The sequence below is a fragment of the Oryctolagus cuniculus genome, chromosome 8 (genome assembly GCF_051225735.1).
Source record: "Oryctolagus cuniculus isolate XC-2025 breed Fujian yellow rabbit chromosome 8, ASM5122573v1, whole genome shotgun sequence".
NCBI lineage: Eukaryota > Metazoa > Chordata > Mammalia > Lagomorpha > Leporidae > Oryctolagus > Oryctolagus cuniculus.
This window is the reverse complement of record NC_142874.1, coordinates 13,952,073-13,962,022: the sequence shown is the minus strand read 5'-3', so window position 1 is coordinate 13,962,022 and position 9,950 is coordinate 13,952,073. Positions and strand designations below refer to the sequence as shown.

General features: G+C 43.8%; 1 protein-coding gene across 2 annotated transcripts; it reads left to right on the top strand.

Moving 5' to 3' along the window:
* Positions 1 to 350: 350 nt before the first annotated feature.
* LOC138843579 (transforming protein RhoA-like) lies at positions 351 to 2,295 on the top strand. 2 transcript variants are annotated; one of them, XM_089301941.1, is made up of 2 exons: positions 351 to 1,678; positions 1,785 to 2,295. In XM_089301941.1, exons 1-2 carry the CDS (start codon positions 849 to 851, stop codon positions 1,831 to 1,833), a joined length of 879 nt encoding a protein of 292 aa, XP_089158067.1. In that variant the 5' UTR covers positions 351 to 848; the 3' UTR covers positions 1,834 to 2,295. The 2 variants fall into 2 exon arrangements, with proteins under 2 accessions (XP_089158067.1, XP_089158068.1); XM_089301942.1 differs by lacking the exon at positions 1,785 to 2,295 and having other exon boundaries at positions 357 to 1,729.
* The last annotated feature ends 7,655 nt before the right edge of the window (positions 2,296 to 9,950 follow it).

Here is a 9,950-nt window from a genome sequence, read left to right as displayed (position 1 = left end):
TTCCTCCTTTCTCCTGTGAAATGAATTTTTAATTTAAAAATATAATGATGTATTATGGAAAAACGTATAGGGATGTATAAAACTAAACTGTTGCATCAAAAATTCTCAAACATCATTAAACAGTTTCCATTTTCCCTTTCTGCATGAGTATGTTTCCTGAGGACACCACTGGGGTAAAAACTCTTGCTCAAGTTCGCACAGCCAGCAGGCCAGAGAGTAGAAACCCAACCCGACCTAACTTAATTCTCAGAGCAGGGTTCAAGGCCCTAAACTCGGGTTGTGTCAGCATGCATAGTATCCACACTGCTGGTGTGCAAGGTGGCACCATGCCACCTGCACAGCCCACGTTCCTACCTGGAGGTGAAACCCAGAAGCGTGCCGTCACCACGCTGCCACTGCGGTTGCTACAAAAACGAGGTCCACAGTTTCCAGTCACTCCTACCGTTGTGAAAAACGCGCTGTCTCCACACCACGCCGTCCTCACACTGCCCTCACTTGGCAGGGCAAAGGGAAGGCGCCATGTGTCCACGCCACGCCGCTGTTAGGTCCACACACAGCTTCCGGTCATTCCTGCTGTTGTGAAAACCAGCACCGCATCATCTCCATGCCGCCATCGTGGTTGTTATAAATACGAGGTCCACACACAGCTTCCGGTCATTCCTGCCGTTGTACACACCGCACCGCGCCGTGTCCACACGGCCATTCCGCGCCGCCCTCACACTGCCCCCAGTTGGCCGGGAGAAGGGAAAGCGCGCCACGTCTCCACGCCGCCATGTTAGGTCCACACACAGCTTCCGGTCACTACTGCCGTTGTACACACCGCACCGCACCATCTCCATGCTGCCATCATGGTGGTTATAAATACGAGGTCCACACACAGCTTCCGGTCATTCCTGCCGTTGTACACACCGCACCGCGCCGTCTCCACACGGCCATTCCGCGCCGTCCTCACACTGCCCTCACTTGGCGGGGAGAAGGGAAAGCGCGCCGCGTCTCCCGCTCCCGGAGCTGCAGGGCTCCCGAGCGGCTCGCGCACGTCCGTTCCCCCGTCAGCCTCCGCGACGCCCCGGACTGGCGCCCGGGCTGGGCCTGCGGCGGGCGCGGCGCCTCCCTCCGCCATGGCTGCCCTCCGGAAGAAGCTGGTGGTGGTGGGAGCCGGCGCCTGCGGCAAGACGAGCCTGCTGGTGGTGTTCAGCCGCGACCACTTCCCGGAGGAGTACGTGCCCACGGTGTTCGAGAACTACGTGGCCGACGTGGAGGTGGACGGCCGGCGGGTGGAGCTGGCGCTGTGGGACACGGCCGGCCAGGAGGAGTACGACCGCCTGCGGCCGCTGTCCTACCCGGACACCGACGTCGTGCTCCTGTGCTTCGCCATCAGCAGCCCGGACAGCCTGGAGAACGTGCCGGCCAAGTGGGCCCCGGAGGTCCGGCACTTCTGCCCCGGCGTGCCCCTCGTCCTGGTGGGGAACAAGAAGGACCTGCGGAACGACGCGGGCACCAGGCGGGCGCTGGCGGCCTGGAAGCAGGAGCCCGTGCGGCCTGAGGCAGGCAGGGACGTGGCCAGCAGGATTGGCGCCTTCGGCTACCTGGAGTGTTCGGCGAAGACCAAAGAGGGCGTGAGGGAGGTGTTTGAGATGGCCACGAGGGCTGCTCTGCACGCCAGACGCGGCAAGAAGAGGTGGGGCTGCCTGGTCCTGTGAAACCTTGCGGCTCGGTGCGAGTGGCGTGTTCGCTGGGCTTCCTGTCTGCTTATTGGCGTTTTTTTTTTTTTTTCCATTTATCAGTAGTTTACCAAAGACTGCAAACCGGAAGTCACCTTGCTACAGCGTTTAGAAGTCAACCATGGTCAATGACATCCAACTAGGCCACCACCACCATCCCCCCCCCCCCCCCCGCCACTGCCCTGTACCCTAACCCTGCCTGACACAGCAGGTGCTGTGAATTTCTTCACTTCTTGCTTCTTTCTTGAAAGAGAAAGCAGGTGTCTCCTGTGAATCGGGTTGGAACTACTTTAAAACCAGCATCCCACCTGGCAGCTGCAGGGTACTCTGATGTGTTACCACTGTGGCGCTTTGCTCCTTAGCAGATCTCATTGGTGTACCTCTGGGTATCCAGTTTGTTTCAAAAAAAGGGGGGGAGTGGGGACTCAACCAGCAAGACCCAAGTCCATGCGGCTGTGGCAGAGTTACAGCTCTGTGGTTTCAGGCTTGTTACCTTATGGTTCCTGTGTAATTAGTGCCACTTAATGTATGTTACCAAAAATAAATATATCTACCCCAGCCTAAATGTGGTTTAGGTATAATTGGATTGCATAATACCAATATTTGCCGACCCTTCAGAATGTGTATTGGCTTGTGAAAAAAAAAAAGTAGTGTTTGAAAAAAATTGAGATTGAAGTTTCAGTTTTGAAATTCCCACTGTGTTACTATCTCTGGTAAAAGATAACCACATCACTTGTTTTCTACCTATATCAGTACCTGTTTCCAGAGGTGAGCTAAGTCAATAGGACTTTGTTTTCACACCTGAGGCAATTAGAATCTGTGGAAGGTGCTATAATCTCTCTCACCTGGCCTGCAGGCTCTGGCTCTAATTCACAGCGCTTTTTCTCTTCACTGGGTCTAGGTTCCCTCACAGAGAAATTGCCAATCTTAAAGGTGGAACTTGATTTCCCGCTTCTCTTTAGTGGACTAATTTTTTTCCCCTGTACTTGTTAATTTTTCCAACTACTAATAAAATAAAGGTAGTTTCAGCCCCAAAAACAGTGCTGAAGTTTTTTGAAACCTGAAATGGCAAGAAAGGTGATAATGGAAGACAGATTTCAATGTCACTGTTAGTCTAAATTATTAAGCAACCAGATAGGATTTATAGAGATTTAAAATATATCTTCATGGTGGGAATAAACAAACATTATCTTGGTTTGTAGCTCCACTCCGAATTCTGTAAAACACTGGTAGAAATGGTTTGCAAACTTGTTCAGTACAGGGCCACATCATAAGTATCTTAGGCTTTAGAGACCATTCTTTGTTGTGTATTCTTTTGTTGGTGGTTTATTTTATTAACAACCCTTTAAAGAAACAGAAAGCATTCTTAGCGCTATGCAAAAACAGGCCCCAGGCCAAATTTAGTCCATTGGCTGTAGATTGCTGTCCCCTAGAAATGAGGTTCTGGGTGTCTGGCTCCACCACAGCCTTCTCTGCTATTGTCTACATACATGTCTAAGATATACAAGGTGAACTTTTTCACTGGAAGTTTTGTGACTGGCCGAAACAGAGGTAACTTAAATATTCTGATTATATTTTTTCTTTTAAAAATGCTCATGATGTTACAAAATAAACAGATACAGCGATTTCATGCTACATTAACATAAAGAGATTCTTTGTTTTTCTTTCACTTATAAAAGTTCAAGAAATACTTTTAAATTTTCAAATTGAGTACTTTTTTACAACAGTAAGTGCATAAATGAAGTAAATGTATAGCAATTCATTGGGCATTGTAGAGTATCACAAATATATCAAAGTAGACTATATATTTTTTTGACAGGCAGAGTTAGAGAGAGAGACAGAGAGAAGACTTTATATTTTTGGCCAGCACTGTGGCTCACTAGGCTAATCCTCCACCTGTGGCGCCGGCACCCCGGGTTCTAGTCCCGGTTGCTCCTCCTCCGGTCCAGCTCTCTGCTGTGGCCTGGGAGTGCAGTGGAGGATGGCCCAAGTGCTTGGGCCCTGCACCCGCATGGGAGACCAGGAGGAGGCACCTGGCTCCTGGCTTCGGATCGCTGCGGTGCGCTGGCCATAGCAGCCATTTGGGGGTGGGGGGGGGTGAACCAACAGAAAGAAGAACTTTCTGTCTTTCTCTCACTGTCTAACTCTGCCTGTCCCCCCCCAAAAAAAGGCAAGAAAAGACTTTTAGAGATAAATGTGTTCACTTATTTTCTGAAATTGCTTTCATAAAAATGTTCCCTATACAATTGTTGGTTTTTGTAGCATCTTTCTAATACATTTTTACTACCCAGACTTTGTGTTTCAACCTGTGTCTTTTTTGGACGACTATAAACTAAAAATTTCTTTTTTGTTCAGGTAAGAAGAATAATTTTACAGTGAAAAATGTTTCACTGTAGCTCATGATGAAACAGGGGTTATTCCACTTATTAGTTTACTGTCAGAGACTGCCTTTTTCATATTAATATTGCATAATAACAAGTTATTTTTGTAAGAAAATCAAGTATGTAGATCTAGTAAGGGAGTTCAGTTTCTGAGTTGTTCAGACTCCAAAAAAATCATAAAAGTATTTCCTTACATGTTAACACAATTGTGAGTAAAATATAGTTGCTTAGTTCTAATTCAGAGTATTTGGAATGGTAAAAATTCCAGTTCTTCAAAGGAGGTCAGTGAATAAAAAAATGATTTTTCTGAAAATCAATTATATCACTTATATTAAGGCCTTGTGTACTAATTGTGAGCTACATATCAGCAATTACAAGTCGCGAAGCAGATAACATAGGCCTGATACTACTGCCGAGAGCAGAGGTCCTCTTTGGAACCAACTCATCTCTTATGAAACCATTTGATATGAAAACCATCTCTCTGGCTTTAACTTTTTGCAAAACTGAATATCCAGAAGTAGTTTGGCACGCAGATCCCATGATTCCAAATGCACATCTTTGCATGGTTGTAAGATTTCAAAGAAATTTAAGTCTCTAGGACAACTTAATAAACTATCAATTTGTTTATTTGCTCCTAATAAATTGTTAGTTGTAGAAAAAAAATAAATAAACTATCAATTTGCTTTTTTAAGTATCTGATCTCTAATCTTAAAAATGAAAGAAACTTTTAAAATAACTGTTGGAAAATTTACATAATCAGTGGAACAGATTAAGTGCACATAGGTTTTTTCCCCTACTGAAGTGGTATTAGAATCTCTCTCTTCCTTTAATGAGTTTTGCTGTCAACTTTATCATGTGATCTGATTCTAAATGTTTTTAACTTGAGAATCACTGTCTTGGCTTGCCTAAAAAAGTACAAATTGCAAAGGGAGTGTCATAATATCTTGCTTCTCTTGGGTGAAAATGACCCATGCAGATGTTCAGGTAAAGGAAATTTGGCCTGGCTATCAAACGGTCATGGATGAAACAAACAAGAATTTCAACTGAAGCCTGAGATTTGCAATCTACACCACTGCTTTTTCCACTGAATTGACAATATGATCATCTACTTTCTGTTATCATTAGCTGATTGTATTATTGGTTAAAGCCAGCCTATGAGGATGAACATATAGCTTAATATGCAAATCAAATAAAATGTGAAATACACTTATTTACGATATACTTGCATTATAGAAAGTATGATTAAACTTTAAAGTAATTTAAAAAGTTAAAAGTGATTTTTAAAAAGATTTATTTATTTGAAAGGCAGTTACAGAGAGAGGAGGGACAGAGATTGATCTTCCATCCACTGGTTCACTCCCCAAATGGCTGCAATAGCTGGGGTTGTGTCAAGCCAAAGCCAAAAACTAGGAACTAGTTCTCACTGGGTTCTGCTGCTTTGTGCCCCAGCCGACTGACTCCTTCCTATTACCTCCCACTACACCCCACTCTCCAGATGCTCTGGTTACTGTCGTTTCTACTGAAGTTTGTTTCAGCAATTTCTACACTGGTTTGGATATTCCTGGTAGGACGCACTATGGTGATTGATTAACACTATTTTGTAAATAAAAAAAAAAGTATTGTAGTATTGTATGCGCACTTGTGTGTCACCTGTGTTACAATCATTTGGGTTCCATTTCAGGCTTTGGCTCTGGTTACTAACGTGGAGTTAGCCAAACTATAGTTTGAGTGCATGATCATTTCTGACACCCACTGCAAGGAGTTACAGTCCAGCTACAAAGTAAAAAGGGAAAATTCATACAAGATTTCTCTGACTTCTGCACCAACTTAAAAGTCAGTAGTTTCCCAAAACTACCCTTGTGCTTGCTAATTCACGAGAAAGGCCCACAGTAATCAGGAAGGCTGTTACACACCTGGTGATGACCAATTGTAATGCAGGGGAACAGAGGATTCCACATGCCCCTAGCACATACTGCCTTCTCGGCACTCGTAGGTGATAACCACACATGCAGTGCTGCCAACCGGAGAAGCTGACCCAGGTCTCCCCGTGTGCAGAGCTGTTATTGTGGTCCTATTAGGTAAGCATGATGGATTGACTGACTGCCTCTGTAGTTGAGATTCAGCCTCCAGGTTAACTGATACCACATGATTCAAAGACCCAATTCTAAAATCACATGGCTGAGCTTTCTGGTGTGGTCTGCTCTCATCTGAAGATTATCAGTCATGGCCAGCCACATTCTCAAATAAAAACATTCCAGATAGTTATGATACAAATTTCTCTCCAGAAGCTACAGGCAAAGTCCAGACTCCACTGTGAACTACGTAACATCTCTAAGCCTGTGTTTTTTCATCTGTAAAATAAACGTAGTCATACTTTCCCTATGACTTTCAAGCCTTAATTCATGAAGAAATGCTGTAATCCTCTATATTTAGAAAAAAAAATCCCAGCTAGTAAAAATTAAAAAAAAAAAAACTCTTCATTTCTACTAGAATGAGGTAGCTTCTCTGTCTGACAGAATACTGTCAAATGGCCCCCACCACAAATCCCATTTTCCAAAGATAATTCTGATTGCATCATGTCCTCAGACAGGCTCTCCCATTGTCAGGGGTACAGTACCTTGTGGTGAGACATCCACTGTACCAACCACTGGCAGGAGAGCCATGTTCTAAGCACTCATTAGCTGTGTGGTGTCATACAGGTAGTCTAACTTCTCTAAGCGTCAGTTTCCTTGTGAAGATAGCGTACTTGCTTTGTGTGATATCACAGCTTATTGTTAAATCAATTGAATGTCATTGAGTTTAAAAATCATGACAAATATATATGTATATGAAAATACTCATAAGTCAAAATTTAGTGAATAGTAAAGCCTCCAGGTACCCCCAAGACAGTGGATTTCAGTAATGTACAGAAGAAGAAAGGGACTAATGTGTCAATACAAAGTGTAATTCTGAGTGTTTCTGTCCCCACAAAAACTCATGTATTACAATCCTAAAGCCCAGTGTGGCTGTATTAAGAGGCTGGACTTTGAGGCTGTGATTTGAAGCAGCTCTGTCTTCATGATTGGGATTAGTGTTCTGATAAAAGAGGTCCCAAAGAGACCCATACCCTTTCTACCATATGAGAACAGAGCAAGAAAATTGTGCTAAACCATGCTGAATCAGTTAGCACCTTGATCTTGCACATCCCGGCCTCCAGAATGTGAGAAAAAAAAAGTTGTTCTATTGTTCATAAGCCACCCAATCTATGGTATGTTGTTATTGCAGCTTGTAAGAACTAAGAAGTGGAGTGTTGAATTTTCTGCTTCATCTCTCCACAGTACTTTCAAATGTTTTCTCCTGTATTGGTTTAGTAGCGTTAAAACATTTGTTAGGTAATCTCTCTTCAGCACGTACTCAATCATAAATACACCTGCTGGGAGGTACAGACAGAAGATTTTTGAGAATACGCAGTTCCCCGACTGCTGAGTTTGAGATTCCATCCTCCCACGTGCCTACTGGGCCTTCAGGATCTCAGACACAGCCTTGGGTATGAAACCTGATGCTGGCCTCATTTGCTCTTCTTCCCTCCTTGAGAAATAGCCCAGCTGCGGCGATCAGCAGCACCCTCACGCTCTGCCTCCTTTCCTGCACTGGCAAGCTGGCCAGACAGCCAGGGAGGGTTTTCCTTCGGCGTTAACAGCCAGCTCCTACTTCTTTTCCAATATGCTGGGACCTCACTGCCTCCACAAGCCAAACAGACCAAAGAAGGTGTGGAGGTTTGTTAAGACTCTCCCAGTACTTAGACCACACAATTCAAAAGCCTGCAGCTCTCGGTGCCACAAGAAGCAGCAAATGATTTGGGAAGATTAATGTCAAATAAATACCAGCTCAGGCTTTAACTTGGCCCATCTTCAACATTTAATAATTTAATGTTTAATAGAAATATCAAAATTCACATCATTTAATAAATTTAGAACAAGGATCCTTTATATATTCTATATTCTGTGGTAATATGTCATATATTGTGGGTTGTTTTTGGCCCTATATCTTTTAAATCTAACCATCCAAATCTGACTTATATAGCACAAATGATTTGGGAAGATTAATGCTAAGTAAATACCAATTCAGGCTTTAACTTGATCCATTTCAAAATTTACATCATTTAATAAATTTCTAAATGTTAAGAAAATTGCTTATTCCAAAGTTGAGTATGAATATACTCAAGGATCATGGAAAATGCACAGGAAAATGTTCATGAAAAACGTGTGCTATGAAAAAAGTATGCATGGATTTTGAAAAAGTATATATGAATTTAAACATTTTGCACCAAAATTATCTTTTAATTCATTTCTCCATGACCTTTTTGAAGTACCTTTGCATATTGTCCTGAATACAAAATGTTTATGAATTTGAATCTATCGAAAAGAGTCCCTGGTGTATGATTTACTCATGATAGATTTGCCTACAGTTATCTCTTCCTGTTTAACCAAGGTCTTGAAAACCAAAACTCTGACATGCTCACAGAATTCTTAAATTAAATCAATCAAAAATAACCTTGGTGGGTAATTTGATCTACTCCACTTCAGACAGGACTACACCAAATCCATTGCAGACAAGTCAAAGTCTACTCTGTTTTAAATTCAATCATTTATGTGATGGCCTAAATGCTGGCCTTCAGAAAGATACGTCCATACCCTAATGCCAAGAATGTTATCTAATTTGGAAAAATAAAGTGATCTTTACAGAAGTATTTAAATTAATGACCTTGGTATGAGGAGATTATCCTGGATTATCTAGGTGGACCCTCAATCCAGTGCCAAGTGTCCTTGCCAGAGACAGAAAAGGAGGAGGACAGACAACAGAGAAGCCAGGAAGGTAAAACCACACAACTTCTACTTTGTCTCCCAGGACCCCTTAATATTTATGCAGTGTAACAGACAGATATGTTGAAGTCCTAATCTCTGATCATGTAAATGTTACCTTCTTTGGAAATAGAGTCTTTGCAGATGTCATCAAGTTATGGATGTACCTGGGCTCCTAGTTTTGGCCTAGCCCAGTCCTGGCTGTTACCAGGGGAGTGAACCAGTAGATGGAAGATCTCTTTCTCTCTGTGTCTCTTCCTCTCTCCTTCTCTCTCTCTTTTTTTTTAATTTTTTTTTTTATTTTTTGACAGGCAGAGTGGACAGTGAGAGAGAGAGACAGAGAGAAAGGTCTTCCTTTGCCGTTGGTTCACCCTCCAATGGCCGCCGCGGCCGGCGCGCTGCGACCAGCGCACCGCGCTGATCCGATGGCAGGAGCCAGGAGCCAGGTGCTTTTCCTGGTCTCCCATGGGGTGCAGGGCCCAAGCACCTGGGCCATCCTCCACTGCACTCCCTGGCCACAGCAGAGAGCTGGCCTGGAAGAAGGGCAACCGGGACAGAATCCAGTGCCCCAACCGGGACTAGAACCCGGTGTGCCGGCGCCGCTAGGCGGAGGATTAGCCTAGTGAGCCGCGGCGCTGGCCCTCTCTCCTTCTCTATAATTCTGCCTGTCAAATACGTAAAGATAAATCTTAAAAAAAAAAAAAAAGAGTAGGGGTCTGCATTCTGACACAGTGGGGTAGGCCGCAGCTTGTAACACAAGCATCTCATACTGAGGTACAGGTTCAAACCCTGGCTGCTCTGCTTCTGATCCAGCTTCATGCTAATAAGCTCGGGAAGGCAATGGAAGATGGCCTAAGTAGTTGGGCCCCTGTTACTCACGTGGAAGACTTGGATGCAACTTTAGGCTCCTGACTTGTCTGCCTGTCAAATAAATAAATATTTTAAAGATAACCAAAGGGCTATAGATGCACCTAATTTAATTACTGGTGTCTTTTTCAAAGAGGGAA

Bases quoted from the DNA above. Each gene is read 5' to 3' on its own strand.
- LOC138843579 (XM_089301941.1), top strand. From the start codon at position 849: ATGGTGGTTATAAATACGAGGTCCACACACAGCTTCCGGTCATTCCTG. The intron at 1,679-1,784 runs GTGGGGCTGCCT...TCCATTTATCAG, and splicing joins GCCAGACGCGGCAAGAAGAG to TAGTTTACCAAAGACTGCAA.